The 19,470-nt window shown below is 43.8% G+C and overlaps 1 protein-coding gene across 1 annotated transcript in view; it reads right to left on the reverse strand.

The window, feature by feature from the left end:
* The window catches only part of LOC146830898 (fibrocystin-L-like), a 1,500,901-nt gene that overhangs the window by 558,264 nt on the left and 923,167 nt on the right, over window positions 1–19,470 (reverse strand). The window contains exon 43 of the mRNA XM_085605087.1: window positions 3,520–3,694. Coding sequence (XP_085461213.1) covers window positions 3,520–3,694 — 175 coding nt within the window. The remainder of the gene's footprint in view (window positions 1–3,519; window positions 3,695–19,470) is intronic.

The raw sequence follows: 19,470 nt of genomic DNA on the forward strand, positions 1-19,470 counted from the left end.
ATGGTAAGCAAGGTAACATGCAACTTACTTATATAGGCATACAGAGGTGACCGATGCACTCAATCTGATCCTTGGGGACTCGAGGGGGTCTATACCCTCACCTGAAAAGGGGCCTTCTCGAATGTTCTAAGAAGGGGTAAAGGTTGTGAGGGACATGTAGGAAGAGTAGGAAGAGAGGGGAAAAGTAGAATCTCTCTGGGGATGGCAGTAGTTGTCTAATGGGGGGATGACAGTTGAGCAAACTTGGGTCCATACTGAGCTATACTACAGGGCACCATGTGCCAATCGGATGCAGACGCTTGACTGGAATGTGTCAGAGCATGGGGGAGGGGGCAGGGTGGGTAGGGTGATGGAGACGTTAACGTGATGTCACCTGAAAGGGTCAAAATAGGGTGCATCTTCTATGGCAAGGAAGGGACCCAAAGGTGGGCAATTGCAGCTCTAGTATATCAACTACCCTTCAAACCACAAATGCAATGAAGCACTCTACTCAATCAGTGGCCAAGGTGGTGAGTCTAGTTCTGCTGAGATGTATCTAGCCCACTGTTATTTTGTGCAAAACATCATAAGTATAGTGAGGAGGGTTCAATGTGTCCCTTTCTTCTTGATCATCTGTGTCTTACCAGATATAGGGTGCCTCCTGCACAGAGTCAGAGCCAAAAAGGGACTGAATAATCTGCCAATAAAGGAGCCATGCAGAAATCTTAGATCAGAGCCTGGTTGCACAAGACCCAGTTGAGCTTTTGTAATTTTATAAACCAACATCAGTTTAGACATCGCTGTCTTAGGCTTGGGGTCCAAGACTGGCATTTAAACAGGGTCTTCTAGTGGGTAGACATAATCAGTGGTGGGCAGGCCAATCAGTGATAGTCTGACTTGAGATTACTGAGGCACCTAGGGCTTGGAGGCAGGCCAGAAGTACACCAAAAGCATTGCCTCCTAGAAAGCTGCTATCTGATGCGGGCCCAACAATGGGCTGGGAACTCAGAGCGTGTTGGGTCCAACTGTAGAACCAGTTTGGATTCATGAGACCTCAAAGAGATGTGACTACTAACTCGAGGCCCTTGAGCTTTATTGCCAAATTTAATTGCAGAAGTGGCTTTATGTATGAACTGGGACAGGGCTTAGTACTTGGAGCAGAAGCAAGACCTATTCTTCTGGCATGGCCTCATCTTGTGCTCCGCATAGCAGCTTCACCTCCCTGTCTTAGATCGCCATCAGATGCATGAGGAGCCACTTGTTGCACAACCTGGAGCCATGACAAAGCTCAAATATGAAAGACAAACCTTGTGATGGTCCTTGATCAACATCTATTTCTTGCTATCCTAGCATGGCTTAAATTCTGTCATTTTTGGTGGGGACATTTTGCCAGAGCACAATGTTTGTAGAATTTAAATGCCTCGAGAAGACCAATAACATTGGGACCACAACTCTGAATCGGAATTAAATTACATTGAATGAAAGGAACCAACATCAGTGCACATGGGTGGGATGCGACTCCTGGAGCAGTAGGCAGCCATACCAGAGAAGCACAACACCACTTACAAGCACATATGAGCTAAGTTATTCTACAGTTGTATCCTTGTGCTAGGGATATTCTAAAGATGATTAATCTGCCGTTTAAAGTATGAATCAGAATGTGAAGCACAGTAACTGTGGGAATATCATACGAATTGAACTAACAACAGTGTTCACAAAACCTTTGAAGCTACCCTGTTCATATAGTTTATGCCTTTACTCAGTGTGTCAAGTTTATTTTCTGGTTTTGATATTGCTTGAATACTAATACAATGATACAAATAATTACAACAAAAAACAACAACATCAAGAACAACAATAATAATAACAATATTAATGATAATTTTAGGTAACTTAACCCCTTCAGCGCGGCGGGAATTCCCCCGCGGTGCTGAAGGGTTCGAGCGCGGGCGGGGCCATGACGGAACGGTTCCGTCATGAGCACAGCGCAACCGATGCTCATGACGGAACCGTTCCGTCATGGGCATGGAAGGGGTTAATGCTCAATGGGTCCGACTCACATAGTGCATTTTGTAGTATGTAGGTAAGTACTCCGTTGGTATTTCTTAACAGACTACAAAATGCAACTCACAAACCTATAAGTGGAGTTCTCAGCCTCTTCTATCTTTTCTTTGCTGAGATCTACACCTCAGTGGCATACATCTCTGCACAGGTAGGTTTACAATTTTTCAATTTTATAGCAAATGTGAGAGGGAGGAGTGGCAGGAAAATGGTGAAAAATACTTCAAGAAAGATGGGATTAAGGGAAACCGTATGAGGGTGGGGGGTTCAGGTAGGAATATCCAATGCTAAACAGCCGCCCACAAAAAACATTGCAATTTACAAAATACACTTCTAAGTTTACTAATGCCATAATAGTTTAAAAAATAGCTTATATTTACTCCAGCGCTGCTTTGAAGTTCGTCAAGCACCACATATGGTCAGCCACTTATAGCACAAAACCCTCCCATAGAAAATAATGGAGGCAGGAAATTAAACTAACAACCCATTGGAATGTATATTCCATAAATTAAATTAATTTAAATGATATATATGTTAGTGATACAAAATTAAGGATAATAAGAAATAATGTTTGCATTTGTTTTTATTTATGAATATGCAGGGTTTTAAAAAATGTTTAAAAATACGTATATAAAGTATTTACATTAATTACATGCACCACCTCTAACCATATTTACCACAAATTAAGCAAGAACAAAAATATTAATGAGACAAAAGTAATGTTATGTTTAAATTATTGTTTAAATATTAATATGTGTGAATTCATATATTGAAATTAAGTCTTAATTTATTTTGAAGAGGTAATGTGTTGTATGTTTTTAATCTATTAGCATCAGGCTTATATTGATTTATGTAAACAATTTTACATATATAATTTACATGTATATTTTAAATTATACTTTATTACATTTCTCTATATCTTTGCAAGGGTAGATTGATACCCAGTGGTGGATATCTGCACTAACAGATAGGAAGCTACTAATAGTAACTTTCCACTCATAAATTCAGTTTTAGGATTTTCAACTATATCATCTGAGGGAGTGGATTTATATAAGTCTATATCTATATGTAAATCGTCACTTCCAGAGTAGTCATTCATAGTTTTGACAAAGAAGCTGTCGGACACACCAATGATTTAAATAAGGCCAAGATTCATGCAGTGGGTGCCCCTAATGCACCTTGAGGTAAAGAACCAAGTAATATGATTGTATTGTGAGACAAATTACAAAGATGTTGACAGGCTGAAAGATCTTTGTTTTGAAGATATAAAGGCTTCTCTCATACATACTTGTATACCTATTATTCTGGTTTCCTTTGGAGTAGTTGTATTTAGTCATTCTACATTACTATCCTTGATCATATTTTCAAATATGTACTGACCAATAGTAGACTATAACATGAAACTGATATTTGCTTAAACAGTCGCTGCTTCATCTTCAACAGTACTCTTTGTTGTATGAGTTCTATGAGCCAACAAACCTGAATCCTGTCCCTGTTATGGTAAGGTGCGTGCCACCTCCTGTTCCTCCTCGTCTTGGCATCACATCACTAATTGTTGGCGTCAAAGAAGCTTGGTAGGTATATGGACTTGAATATGTGATGGAGTCTCCTCCATTGACGACAAAGACACTGCAGTTCTCTGAATCACCAGTTCCTGTAAATGTATGTGCAAAAGAGATCTGAAGTTGGTATTCAAATACTCCATGAACTGGCTAATCATCCGATGAATTTTATCATAACATTTTTTGCAAAAGAGGTGATAACAGCTTAATCAAATAGTACACACTCACGAATGTTGAGTCTTTCTAAATACAACAATGCCCATCCATGGTCTTCGTCAAACCAACATCCATCCCAATGCCCCACTGTTTAGGGAAATTTGTGAAATGGTTCAAAAGTTTCTCAAAGCAGTGTCATGAAGAATAGCAAACTTCTAATAAAAGAAAATTCATGCATTACGATTGTCTTGATCACTTGGTGTCAGCAGATATACATTTTCATTAAGCGAATGGCTATTTACTCAACCACTGGCCAAAAAGTAGATAATTTCTGCTATGTAACTAGCAGCTGGAAAAACAGTACATATTCCCTGTTGTTTAGCTGGCCACAGGCTGAAGAGCAGAGATGATGTGCAACTTGGCCAGGCCACCGCCTGGATAAATAGTGTGACGGAGGTCTTTATTTAGGTGATATTGAAGAAAGAAAGGGACTGTCTTGGTGGTGGCCATCTTATATTTGGGATCCTGCACGTGTGAAGCATTTGAAAGAAATGTTCCTAGGCAAATGTACTACAATTTGAATAAAGACAAGTGCGTGAATTAAGCTAGGCTGTTTACTGAAGAAAATCAGTAAAATTAATTTTGAATAAAAACATTCATGCTATTTTAATATTTAAATAAGAAATGTTGGGATCGAACTTCTGTTTCAGAAGCTTCAGAATATGGCACTCAGATATCTTTTGCTGAAGTCTAGAAGTATTTGGCTGTCTGCAAAGAATAATGAATATGGTTTTCAAACATGTTGCATAAATGTTTTATTCACTCATGAGAATACATTGTGTTTCTTAATGTTCATGAACATCCTTTTGATTATTTTTACGAGCTTGGCTTTTTTTGGGCTACTAATGGAAGGCTTTGTGCTAGATTTATGCTTCTTTTTAAGGAGGATTGTACTTGCTCAGTATTTCAGACCTGACAACATAGCAGCAGAAGACAACCAGCAGCAAATACAGAATGCAGATAGATTGGTGGTATCTGGTCCCCAGAGCGAGGAACACGTAGAGTAGTCAATTGGTGCTTGGGTGTAGAGTGGTTTGGGACACTTGCAGGAGGTAAAAAGAGCGACAGTAATGGAGTTTCTGTGAAATGGGAAAGTGAAAGGAGACAGGTAAGTAATGCATCTGGATAATTCACAAGAGGGGTTCACACAGCTGCCTGTGAATAAATCCACTTTTACATATTACTCACTCAGCAGAGTGGGTTTCAAGAACAGATGCTTATTGGTTCCATGTCATGAGTGGCCCCTTGAGCTACACTGACATTTTAGTCACCTGCACAATGTATCTTGTGAATGGTATTTTTCATCTTTAACATGCTAAGCAGTGTTTAAAGTAGGCATGGTCCTGTATCTACTGAGCCCTTATTTATGCCCTTGACAGCAGTGTCCCAGCAAAATAAATAAAAAATAAAATAGTAAAAATCTGGGAGACAGGCTTGGAGGCTCTACCTGACTAAAGTCATTGTGGAAGGGGACTGGGAAAGGAAAGAGTAGACCATTAGGAGGAAGATGATGACAAGCAGAATAAGGGCCAGGAGGTGGGCCACCAGGAGGGCTAGAATGTCCAGAGCCACAAGGGAGAGGCCAATAAGAACTAGGCTCAGAGAGACCTTATCTACAAGGACCAGGGTTTCCAGTGCCAGAGGGCACCAGGAACATATACATTATGAGGAACAGTACAAGATAAAAAAGGGCTAGGGGTGCCAGGGCCAGGCTGAAAAGGATCAGGAAGGCCATGAGGATGTGGAGCAGGAGGCTCTGGACCCAGTGTATAGGAGCCTGAAGTAACAGAAGGCAAAAAGTAGGAGGAACAGAAGGCTATGCACCATAATGATGAGGAGGGCTAGGAGGGCCTGAGAACACCTACCAGGACCTGAGGGCCAACGATCGCCAGGAGGAGCAGACCCAGGTGGACAGTGCAAAGAGAATCAGCAGCAGTAGACCAATGGAAAGAAGGTCTAAACTAGGGTGGGACAAGACGGCAGAGATCAGATCATGGAGGAACAAGAGTCCAGAAGTGAGTAGACGAGGACTGGGAAGACTACAAACAGAAAACAACAGGGCTAGCAGGACCTGGCAACCCTAGCTGAGAATGACCAGACAGGTTTTAAAGGAACAGAGACCAGAACCAAAAGGTCCATGATGGTTAGGGGAATCCTAAACCTGGGCGACCAGGACTACAAAAACTTGGGTGACCCACAACATGGGAACTAGGAAGAGCAGTGTGGAATAGGAAAACCAGGATACCGGGAGTGCTAGAAGGACTACGACAGGCCAGAGGGACTGGGGAACTAGGAAGGTTGGGGAAACCAAGGCCAGTGGGACCAGCTCCAGAATTTCCAATATATGAGGACCAGACAAAGGAGAACCTGAACTAAGACCAGGACTACATGAACAGGAGAACTATGAGCAGAAGAACTAGATAAGCCAGGGGAGAAGGATCAGGAGGACTGATGGATGAGAATTAGGGGTAGGGGCGGAAGCCTGTGAAACAGGAGATTCATAATTCAAAGGGCTAGGGGCAGGAGTACATTGGAATGACAACTACACAGGCCAGGAAATTCTAAAGCTAGCATGAACAGGAGGTCAAGAAACGTCAGAACTGGGAAAGGCTGGGATGATCTGTGTTTGGCCAGTACAAGTTATTGCAGAACCAGGAGGACAAGGAGCAGGAGGACTAGGGCCATGAGATCAGGACCAAATTGATGAGGACTACAAAGATCAGGACCTGGAAGGCAGTGGCCAGTAGTTTCAAGAGACTGGGATGTTCAGGACAGGGACTAGAAAGACCAGGAGGGCAAGTACCAAGGACACCTAGGCGACCTGAGGAAAGAAGACAAGGCAAACTAAAAGGATCATGAAAAGGAGGACAGGAAACAGAGGTAAGAGTGCCAAAATGATCAGGATATAAGGGACCAAGGCTAGAATTTACTAACAAGGCAGAGCACTCATTACATGCAGCAGGATCAGGGTGGGGGAGGATTTAATGTAAGAAGGCTAACTGGAATCTGAAAGACCACGGGAACTGGACAGTGATGGCCAGGAGGAAAGGACCAAAATTACCAGGCTCAGGAGAACCTGAACAAGAGAACCTGGATCACGAGGGCAAGGTTCAATGGCTGCAGTGCAAATACAACTGAGAGGACAAGTTACAGATAAAGAAGCAATAGGACAACCCTAACTGGGAGGACATAGACTGAGAGGAACAGGACAAGATAGGCAGATGGACCAGGACCCTCGGTACCAAGGCTAGGAGGTTCATAGTGAGGAGAACAGAGTGATCAGGGTCAAAAGGACTGGAAAGAAACAGAACCAGATGGGTCAAGACCAGGGAACCATGAAGAGCAAGGATGGCGAATGGATTGATTAATCATTACATTTCTTCTAGAATCCAATGATGTCTTTATCATATCAAGGGTACTCATGAATAAAAGGAAACCTTGGGTTTACCCTCACATATGTTTATAACTGGATCATTGCCTATGTCCAGATTAATAAAATTATATAAGACATCCCGATTTGGTTGAATCCGCTGGAGTGTTATTCGCCTACTTTGGTGAGTAGAGTGCGCCTATGATGAAGCACGCAACAGTAGGGTGAGACCTCTTCTCCAATATCTTTTTGATACCCCAATTTGAAAGCAAATTTCAGATAGGGCAACATGTGGCACTGGAAAAAAGAAATTGTAAGGATCAGGACCAAGAGGATTAGTGTGCACATAATCTCGAGAATGAAAAGGACTATGAAAAAGAAAGATAGACTGACCATGGCCAGGATTTCCAGAGAGGTGACACCAGGGACACAGACAGCCACAGCCAGAAGGAAAAGTTCCAAGAGGACAAGGAAACAAAGGACAAGAGGAACCAGGAAGATCAGGGCAAAGGGGATCAGGGTGTTGAGGAAAAGGAGGCTCACAACCAGGGTCACCAGGACCAGGATGAACACACCCTGAAGGTCCACGCCACAGGGCTAGGAACAAGATGGTCAGGAAGACGAGGAACAGGATGGCCAGGGACAACCAAAGGAAGGAGGACCATAATCAGTTGGGGCTGAAGCACAAGGACAAGGAGGAGCAGGAGCAGGACCAAATCCTGAAAGACTAGAAAGATTATGGTCAATGGGACCAGGGGACCAGAATAAGCAAGGAAAATGAGAGGATACCAGGAGGAACAGAGACAGATAGACCACAAACTTAGTAGGGAGGAATCAAAGGATTAGCGCTAGGAGGGACAGGCCTAGGAGTGCCAGGAGAACAGTAGCCTTAGAATCACAGCCCAGAGTCCCACATGAAGCAGAAAGACCAGGACCTGGGGGTAGCAGGACCAGGGTGAGGAAGACCATGGCCAGAGAGAGTCTGGAAGACTAAGGTGACTAGACTTGAATGTCCAGGGGGACCAGGACCAAATTGACGAGGCTCAGAAATACCCTGGCAAATAAAACCAGGACCAAGAGGACCCAGACAATTAGGTGCAGAGCCAGATAGATCACAAGGTCAAGACACATGGCCAGAAGAACCAGGAAGATCCAAACCAGGAAGACAAGGGTTAAGAGGGCAAGGCAGAGGAGGGCCAGAATACCCGAGCCCACATAGACTGGGAAGACCAGCCGGACCAGGATCTGATGTACTAGGAATTGGATGAGCAGGGTGAGAAGGATAAGCATGACCAGGTCAAAGGGATAAGGGTCAAGAAGATCAAGAAGGAAAAGGACGAGCTAGAAAAGGGGGGGAAAGGATCAGGATGTCCTGGTGGCCCGTAACCAAAAGGACTAGGCATACCAATGCACAAACAAGAAGGACAGGAACTAAAAGCAGCAAGTATATTGGGCAGGGCACAAAACCCAAAAAGAACACTGACTGTGAGAACGCAGAAGAGGAAGACTAGTGGTAGGCTGTTGTATGGCTTTATACTTTCTCAGTAAAAACTGTGTGTTTGTTGGACAACATTAACGTCAAGATTGTGCCAGACCACACCCTCAGGATATGTTGGCCTGTATCCTGCTAGCTCACAGTGCACCATCTGTACCCCTAAACCTGACATGGTAACAAATGGATTGCACAACCTCAGAACCTGACAACCTTGACTCTCCAAGGAATTGAGGTAACAGATCTAGAACCCTTTTGTTTGGTTACTCATGTATATCCAAAGAAAGGCACAAGAAATACTCAACCTGCAGTTTCAATATTTATTGATGCATTGTAATTCTTGAGTAAAATACATGTGCTGCATTGATTATTAGAAGGAAACAGAATAGTGTAATTAGTTTTACGAGAACAGTGAAAAAGCTAAACAATTCCACCATTGTGCTATAGCAGTCATATATGCATATATATGTGCAGGCATATAAGTGCTATAATATAATATGTTCCTACCTTGCGCTCCCCTAACCTAGTTTTGCCTACGGTGTATGATGTCCCAAAATACCTACCAGGTTACCTAACTCCCCAGTATCTGTGGGTAAGTGTCATCAGGCTGTCCGTCTTGTTGTAGAACTGAACATTCCTCGTGGAGGAAAGCAGGAATCCGATAAACTAGTAGCCATGCCTAGGTTTCATCGCGCATCTTGGGGAGGCAGAAGCTTCATGCTGGGAGCAACATAAGCATGGAATTCACTTCCATTAGACATCAAGACCATGCCTACCCTACTGACTTTGAGGAAGGTTCTGAAAACCTGGTTTGTTTCAGTAGAATAGTTGTTTACGCCTTTAGGCATGCTTTCTCCCCTCCGTTAACTGAGCCAGCACCAAGAAACCTTTTAGTTATTCGAGCGCTTTCCAAAAATAATAACATAACAGCTGGAATTCTGGCATGCGGTGACCTCACAGTGTCAGCTGAGTGCTCCTCTGATCTAAACAAGAAAATGCTTCTGTATATATAATAAAAAGCACCCATCCTGCCATGTCAGAGTCTCAGTTAGGCAACAATTGTTTATCCTAGTATGATAGCTCTGTTGCCTACTGGGCTAAAATAACAATGACATTTGCGCAGTGAACTTTATTACTTGTACTGAATGTTCAAGGTGTCATGAAAGTGTGGAAATGTAAGCAAATGCAGTTTCAGAAAATGTTATCCTACACTGACAGACATGCAAATGTATGTAAAATTTCACCATGTTTAAGAGAGAAGGCAACTTAAGAAACATGAGCATATAAAATGGCGTCATTTCTAACCGGGCTGAACCAGACCATGGGACAAGGCAAGCAAGACATAGAGTGAGCAAGACTAGGAGAACAGGATCTGGAGGATCACAAAGAGATCGCCAGGCAACCAGAGCCAGCAGGATAAGAGCTAAGAGGAGCAGGACAAGGTGGACCAGTGGGACCACAACCAAGAGGAAAAAGAAAGAGCAGGTCACAAAGGTCCAGTAGCTTGGGCCCTGGCATATCAGAACAAGGAGGACTAGGACGGTGAGGAAAAGTAGGACCTGTACAATGAGGGCCAGGGTGACAGGAGCTAGGATGATCAAGCTGGGTTTGTAAGAACAGGATGACTTAATCAGGATTAAGTGGACAAGTTAGTGCACAAACAGAATTACAGGGAGCAGGAGGACCAGGGACAAGATTATCGCAGCAAGTTGGAAGAGGACCAGAAGAACTAGCCAGTGCAGGATCAGGAACAGGTGGATCAGGGCCATTAAGACCAGGGACCAGATGGTACAGAATTAGGTATACTAGAAGGATCAGAATAACCAGTAATAGGGCTAGGAGGATCGGTGGGTTCACAGCCAAGGGGACATGTCTTGAAGTTCCAAGTTGAGGTGGAGGACCAGGAATTGGGGTATTAGGGCCATGTTGCCAAGGACCAGGGGACCATGGCAACCAGGTAAAGTGGACAATGAAGACAGGTCATGGTAAAGAGAATCAGGATGACCCACACCAGTAAGACTGGGAGTGCCAGATCTAGAAGAACAAGGACAACAGGGTTAGGTGGTTGGAGAAGGATCCAGAAGACCAACTAGCAGGATCAGACTGAGCATCAGTAGTCCCAGGATCATGAGGCCCAGGAAGGACTAATAGAAGGAATGGGCAGGAGCAGGCCCAGGAAGAAAAGGATCAGGAAGATCTAGGAGTACCAGATTCAGGAAACCATTACCAGGGTGACCATAACTAGTTGAACCAGGACCAAGATGAGGATCAAGAGGACCAAAACAACAAAATTAAGATTTTGAACAGGACCAGAATGAGGCTAACATCAGAAGGCATAGAAGCGTCTTCAGGAGAAGGAAGAAGACCCGGAGCGGGAGGACATGTATGTGATTCTACATCCAATGTATTATGATATCCCTTTTGCCAGCAGTTCCTATTTGTGCTTCTTATAGTGTCCAACCCCAGAACATCTACCTTTTTCAGCCCATGTAGAGGCTGGTAAGTATTGCTAAAAAATCAGAGCATGCAAAGTAAATCAAAAGCCATGACTGTTACAATCTGACCTCTAAGTGATGGCACGCACTGGCTGATAGCACAGTAGTCTGGGGGTGAATCTGAGGGTAGAGGGACTGGAACTTGAAAGAGGGGTCTAAAGGGTTTGAGAAACTCAGATGGCTGAAGTCAGCAAAAGTGGTCAATGTCTAACAATGGGGGAGCGGTCAGAGGGCTATGGAATTCAGAAAAGGAGAGCTCAGGATCAAAAAAGACTCAGATGAACAGAAGAGGGGAACAGGGGATGAGGGAGGCTCCAGATATATCATCCAAGATGGCCGAAAGAGAAATTCTGAGTAACAAAGGACTCTGATTGCCAGATGTGATAGTACTGGGAACCAAGCCCAGCGATACCAGGTCTGTGAAATTCTAATGGTTATATGAAACATGGTGGAGATATATATGTGGCAGATGTTTGGAAGGCCAGTAAAGAGATGCTGAGTGTCAAGACCAATAGGGTAGTCTGTGTGAGTTTGGGACCTTTAATTTGGCATTAAATGTGCATGTATGTATGGTGGATATCTAGCAAGTGATTAGTAGTAAGTCCCTGTGCCTGGTGAATGCCTAAGTGCATGGGATGCATTTTGCATGATGTGATGAAGAGTAGGTACAGTTTTCCTACATAATGGAAGTGTATTGACTGCACCCCTGTGGCTTAAACATGACCCTGACATGGAATTGAGAGAGGGTTGAGAAAAGGCTTCCCAAAGAAAATATGATAGGTTGTTATTAGCAGAAGGCTGCTGGTTAGTTCTTCCTGAGTGATGACGTAGGGCAAATGTTAGGAGTGAGGTGTAGGTCATAGGTTTCTCTTGTTGAAGGCAACACAGGGGCATATTTACTACGAGGTGTCAGAGCATGGTGTTTGCCTCCTTGGATTAATGCCGCGCTCTGCCACTTCTGAAACACAGGGCTGCACCATATTTACAATAATATGGTACAACCACGTGTTTCCCCCAGAACTGGCACTAAATTTAGCAGCCTAGCACCAACGCAGGCACCCTTGCACTATAGTGTAAGGGTGCCTGCATTGAGGGGAAGATTCTTTATGTGCAGGAAGATGTGCAGCTTAATGCAGGTACTCTGGAGCTTTTGGGGAAAAAATCTGGTCCTGAAGATTTCCATGGCTTTGTGGGTAGAGCCAGTAAAAAGATGTAGAAGAGTAAATATCTTTAATTAGCCTTGTAAATGTCTTAATTATCTTTATCATTAGTCACATCCGCACGTAAACGTCAAGAATTAGGAGCATATGTGGAGCACAAACACAGCTCCATCAAGGGTTTCCCAATTCAATATGTCTTGGCCCATGGTGTAGTAGAGTGGCATTCTGTGCCACGTGTGTCAAAATAATTTGGAAATATTTAAACATTTAGGAGCATAATTCGCTGTAGTGTAGTTACACAGAATTGCAGCAAAATTATGTGGTATTGTGCAAGGAGTGCAACCTAGGATTTAGCGCTATTGTTTTAGCGTGAAATGCAACCTTGCATCCAAAATGGCCTCAAGGATGCATTTTGCAATAGTGCTAAATACAACAGAACAGAAACAGCATCAGCCAGCAGCCACTCACACTGGCTAAGTTTGCTGTTCTTGTAGGATTTTTCCCCCAAATTACAGTTAATTATGTGAGCTGGCATAATTGAGCAATGTTCAGCAATTGTGCATCACAAGAGCAATGCTGAAGTACCTAACTTACTTAGATTATTCCTGAAAGGGAGCTACCATAGTCCCTTTACAAGTGGTGGAGAAGGGACGTTTCATCTAATTACAGGCCAATCAGCTTTATTGATAACAGTCAAAAAATCTTTTGCAGGTCAATCAATCAATTAATCAGGGATTTATAGCCCGCACTACTTACCTGTAAGGGTCTCGAGGCACTGGAGGGTGGTTCGGGCAACTCTGAGGTCATCCAAAGAGCCAGGTCTTGAGGTCTTTTCTGAAGGCTTGCACTGTAGGGCTTCGGCTGATGCTGAGGGTGAGTTTGTTCCAGGTCTTGGCTGCGAGGTAGGAGAAGGATCTGCTACCCGCTCTAGCTGTGTGGGTGCGGAGATTTCGTCAAGGGCTAGGTTGGCGGAGCAGAGGTTTCTCTTGGCGGTGTGGAATGAGATTATTTTGTTGAGGTATTGGGGTCCGGTGTTGTGGAGGGCTTTGTAAGCAGGTGTGAACAGCTTGAAGGTAACTCTCTTTCCGACAGGGAGCCAGTGGAGTTCGTAGAGGTGCTGGGTGATGTGAATGTGTCATGGGACACTGAGGACGAGTCTGGCTGCAGCACTCTGGATGGTCTGGAGTTTGGGAAGGAGTGATTTGTTGATTCCGGCATAGAGAGTGTTTCTGTAGTCCAGCCTGCTGGTGATGAGTGCATGGTGACGGTCTTTCTGGAGTCAGAGGGATCCATTTGAAGGTCATGCGGAGTATGCGGAAGGTGATGAAGCATGTGGAGGACATGGCTTTGATCTGTCGGTTTATGGTGAATGAGGAGTGGAGTATGATGCAGAGGTTGCGGGTGTGGTCCTTGAGGATGGGAGGGTCTCCGAGGGCAGGGGGCCACCAGGTGTCGCCCGTTCTCTCAGAGTTGAGCTTCAGGCAACTGCTGCTCATCCAGGATGCGACATCCTTCATTCCTTCTGGGAAACTGTGCCTGGTGATGTCGGGTTCCTTGGTGAGGGAGAGGATGAGCTGGATGTCGACTGCGTAGGATACTATGCTGAGTCTGTGTTTTCTGACAATGGTTGAAGGGGGGCCATGTAGACGATGAAGAGTGTGGGGCTGAGGGAGGATCCTTGGGGTACTCCGCATCTAATCTCTGTGTGCTCGGAGAGGAAGGTCCTAACGAGATTCCAGCCTTGGATGACAAATACCAGTATATTCTCAGACTGTTAAACTGGGTTTAGGACTAAGATCAGTACCCTCTACCATGTCTTCTGATTTGAGATGATATGCTGAAAGTACATAATAACAAGGCGAGTCCACCTCTATGTCGCCTTTATTGATTTAAGGGTGACATTTGAGAGGAAACTTTGGAGGGTACATGATGCCTATGGTATCCCCACAGATCTGCTACAAATCAAGACTCTAAATGAGGACAAATAGGCACAGCTTAGGTGGAACTCAGCTGGGGAGCTCACAGCTAGGATACTAATTAACTGTGGTGCCAGGCAGGGATGCATGCTTGCCCCCACACTTTTTAGCCTGTATATCAGTGGGGCTGTAGAATGGTTGGCTAAGTGCAGACATAGGGCTTCTAAATCTGCAGGTATTAATTTACCAATACTCATGTTTGCGGATGATACGCTCCTAATGTCCAGATATCCATCATGCCTCCAATCCACTTGTGTACCTTTTCTAATTTCTGCTCACGTTTGGGCCTAGAGGTGAATCTTTCTAAGTTGAAATTCATGGTTTTGAACCATCATAGGTAGTTTAGAGGCAGGATGACACTGCATGAGGAGTCTCTTGAACAAGTGAAATGCTATGACTATCTAGGAGGCTCATTGGCTGACAACCTGTCTTGGGATACTCAGGTAGGAAAAAGTAGGGCAACTACTATAAGCAGGAAAGACAAGGCGACTACTATTGGGGCTGTAACTCCCACCTTAGAAGTCTATAGGCTGTCGCTATGACAGGGGCCACATATGGGGAAGTGCTCTGGGCATGTGCTGCAGTATCTGCACTTACACAGACAGAAAACAAATTCATGAGATCATTGTTCAGCCCGAATTGATCATGTTGGACTTCTAAAGCCGCTGACATATTGGGCACGCCTGTGGACAACTACGGAACTGGCTCTGTATAAGGAAGGCTGGTGGAATTAATTGGCATTGACAAAAATGTACATATTCCCTGACTGCGTAAAATCAAACATCTGAGTGAATCTACTAAGATGGGGAAGTGTGGAACTTTCCTGCTACTCTCTAAGAAGGCACCCTCACCAACCTGAAGCATGCCTTATGGGACCACATGGTGCAGCGAATTTGGCAAAGACAAAAAGAGGGGCGTTTCACAGAAAAATTTCTATTGTTCAAATGTTACTATAGCTTTGAGTTGTATTTGGTTAGGATGTCCCCTCCATAAGCTAAATGTATTTACATGAAGTTCAGATTTGGTTCCCTGACTTCGGTTTCTTTTCGAGCAAATGGGACAAAATCAAGTCTGTGTCCCAGAACTGTCTGCTCCGCCTGAGGTTTCCAGAGTCAGATTAGCATTTTCTTTTCCTTAGCCCAGTGTATGCTCTACCTCGAAAGAGGTGGATCATTCCAATATGTACCCTTTTGGGCACTACATATTTTTGCGAAGCAAGTAGAGAGTTTAGATGAGACACATATGAATGTATTGTCTTTGCTGTTGCTAGCTACCTATTGTGGGCATGGAGACCACGATCAACGAATTTGATAGGGAGATACTAGGACAGGCCCTAAAATGCTTGTGAGGAAATGCACTCATCTGAACTCTTAAATGTGTATGTAAAGTGTTCATTTATCTTATTTTTGATCCCTTGACCGCAGCTGCTATTGGAAATCATTGTAACAAGCATTTTATGACCTCCCATGATATGTAGCCCTGTTTTAACTGGATGTATACTGTATTTTATATGTTTAACTGTTTTAATTATTTATGTATATTGCGCTGATACTCAGACTACTACAGCAAAATACAATTTTGTCTCGGCCTACATAGAAGTCAGAGCTTGCATCTAATCCAGCTTTCACACTAAGAGCCTCATGTCACAAAATCACAGGGTTGTGACAACAAAAGTGCTTATGATTATTACACAACCCCTCTTACGAGCCGGAAAATTCTTTGACACAAATTACTTTTGCGACTGACTCTGAATCTCAAATAGGAGGAGTCCTGAAAGGGATTACCCCCTCCCTTTTCAAATTCAGGAAGGAATTTATTAATAGTTTACAACTGCATTGTTTCACAAACCACTGATGAGTTAACAACCACCAGGTTGGGGTGGTAACTAGTTTGCAAAGGTGAAGGGGGCCCTTAGGAGCCCTGTCCCTTGGAGAGCCATGGCTGCACCCTCAAAAGAGAGACGTTTTCCAAAACAGAAACCTTTTTAATTTAACCAGCATTGATTCCTATACGTGTTCCACTAAGGAATGCAGTCAGTGGGGATGAGGCAGCTGTGCTAGGATTCAAACTTGTGAGCTTCACAAACAGCTAAGCAGCACATGCGTAATTCACTGAGTTATCTTACCGTTTATAGGTCAGAGCACTGAAAGATTCTAACAAAAAATGCTAACTATCTCAGGGCAAACAAATGCACACATCTCTTCATGGATTTTTATTAGTGTGTTTTAGGAACTGTGGAAAACGTTTTATTTTCACAGCCATCTCTGAGTTATCTTACCATTTATAGGTCAGAGCACTGAAAGATTCTAACAAAAAATGCTATCTCAGGGCAAACAAATGCACACATCTCTTCATGGATTTGTATTAGTGTGTGTTAGGAACTGTGGAAAACTTTTTATTTTCACAGCCATCTCCTTTGTGAGACTACAGCATGTCCAACGCTGAGAAGTTAGAACCAAGTTCCAAATGGGGCATACAGTGAGTCTGGAACAGGTTGTATGCAGAAAAGTATTTCAAGCTAATGGTCATGTTAGTGCATTTAAACATTCCAAACGGTTGCCAATGAGACCTGGGTTAAGCGGCATAACACAGGGGCATTTTTGTCATGGTTTATGGATCAAAACTATGTAATGCATTCCAACTAGTCTTGAGAAATGTATTAAAACAATCTCAGATACTGGAATCCGCTAAAAACCAAAATCTACCACACAGACTGTGAGCAGGTAATCATTTTGAATCGTTCTGGCACAGTCCATAGGTTCAAGTGAACCGTGGAAAGTCTACAAATGCAAAATAACAAGCCATAGCACATACTGCACAGTGGATGTGTTTTTATTATTTGATTACATTCTTATAATTAAAGTTATAGTTTGGCAGGTTTGCAGTACAAAGTAGGAATTTAGGAGAGGCCTCATTTAGGAGCCCATAACAAAGGCACAGGGTGAGTCCAGGTACTTTACAGTGTTCAGCGAAGAACACAGTTATGCTTTTTATCTTTTTAGCACAAGGGTTAGCATTTTTAATATAAATGTTCAGCTCGTGGTTGTATTTGTAAAGAACTCTGGAGTTTAACCGCTGTTGTAGGCTGGGGCACGACAAACAGACAACAAGCTCACATGCTCTGTAGAATGGAATGCATTTGCTTTATCATTTAATGCAATGTTACTTTATAGAAGCTCAGATCTGGAACGTAGTAATTACAATCAAAAATGACTCACCTCATTTCGTTTTGTGATTTTGGGTGTTGTTGGATGTTGTGTGCCTAATCCAACAACAATGTTCTAATGAGATGCATGCTTTAACTAAGGTCATTATACCCATTCACCTGCGCACCTAGCCTGACACTTGCCTGTGGCCTCCAGATCCTTCTAGTTCCAGACTGATCCATTGACAAGTTCAGGTAAGTCGCCTTCATTGCTACCTCGCTCTTTATTTGCTGCGCCCATGCAGAGCGTCTCCCCCTCTACCTCTCCAGAACCTGTTAATTCCTCAGTTGCTAGGTTCACTGCAGCACGCCCCCGTCCCCTGGCATACTGTCCCACTACGGGTGCCTTTCTGTGCTTGCCGGCCCACCTTTTGCCTGGGCAGGTCCAGTCTGCCTTTGTCCCTGGTCCTTCCTCCTGCCCACTGCATCACTGGCACTTCCCTCCGATGTTACCCCACAGTTAAGAGGTCTCCCGTGCCTTGCCTCCTGCTTCCCCTTCCTCCATTTGGATACATCCCCCGCATAGGCCACGCCCTCCCTCTCTCGCTCCCTTCAGCTCCCTGTCTCCCACGGCATGGGTACCACAGCACGAACACAATGGGCACGTACTGAGGGCATGCCGTGCAAACACCTGGACCACACCCAGCACAAGGACCCCAATTTCATCTCGAACAAACCTTGAGCCGTGAACCCCAGATGCCAGGACAACAACAACTGTGCACATGCTCCCCTAGGACTACCGAAGGACCTTTCTCCTGCCGGAACTGCCACTTCACCATCATCACCAAGGATACCACACATGCCTCTCCAATCAGCCACACCGCGTTACACACACCCACCAACAAGCCCAAAGCCAACACCTCCGAAAAGATCAATTGCCTGCTGATCAATGCACGCTTACCCGGAAAACACATCACGGAAATTTGGGACACCATCATGACCCACACCCCGGATGTAGCTTTCATCACAGAAACCTGGCTGAACCCCACATCTGCTCTGGACATCACCATAGCCAGTCCCAAAGGATACAAGATCATACACCAAGACTGAGCCAGAAGAAACAGTGGAGGCATCACCAAAGAGAACCTCAAATGCTCAACCACCACAGACAACTCCTTCCCCTTCATAGTGCACCTCCACTTCCTACTCTGAACGAACAGCAAAACCACCATCAGAGGCATCCTCGCACACAGACCTCCAGGACACTGACCTGCCTTCTGCAGCACACTCCCCGACTTCATTGCCCCTTTCACAATAGACTCATATATATATATATCACTGAAAAAACCATAGGTTTCAGGCACATTATAGTTAGGAATTAGCATTTAAAAAACCTTATAAATGTACTGAAAAAACCATAGCTTTCAGGGGCGTTATAGTTAGCTGGCCTTTTCACTCATACAAAACCATTGAAATTCCCCCGTTATAGTTAGTTCAGCTAACTATAACTCGCGCGCCCGCAATGCACTGCTGATGACGTCACATATTACATCACTCATGACATGGTCAGTGACATCACTCATGACATCACTGATGACATCTCAAATGACATCACTGATGACATCACTGATGACATCATCCAGTGAATGTGTGTTTTTCTGAAAATTACATTTGTTTTATATATGTATATCTCAAGGTCGATGGAAGAATAAATGGGTATATAAGTGTCTAAATGGATGATTTGTTTTTGAAAAATTGATTGTATAACTGACTGATTAAGTGTATCTCAGTGAGTAATGTTTAAATATGTAAATATCTTTATCAGTCTCTCACTTTGTGTATAAGTGGCTGCATGGGTTGGTGAGTAGTTACATGAGTGTCTATATAGGTTATTAGTTGGTTTTTTGAGTATCAGTATGAGTGTCTGTATGGTTCGGTGGGGGGGTATTACGTAGTGCATAGGTGCATGAATGAGTGACTCACTGTTTGTATGTGTTGAAGACAGCATGTGCGC

This window comes from Triturus cristatus, chromosome 5_1 (genome assembly GCF_964204655.1).
Source record: "Triturus cristatus chromosome 5_1, aTriCri1.1, whole genome shotgun sequence".
NCBI classification, from domain to species: domain Eukaryota; kingdom Metazoa; phylum Chordata; class Amphibia; order Caudata; family Salamandridae; genus Triturus; species Triturus cristatus.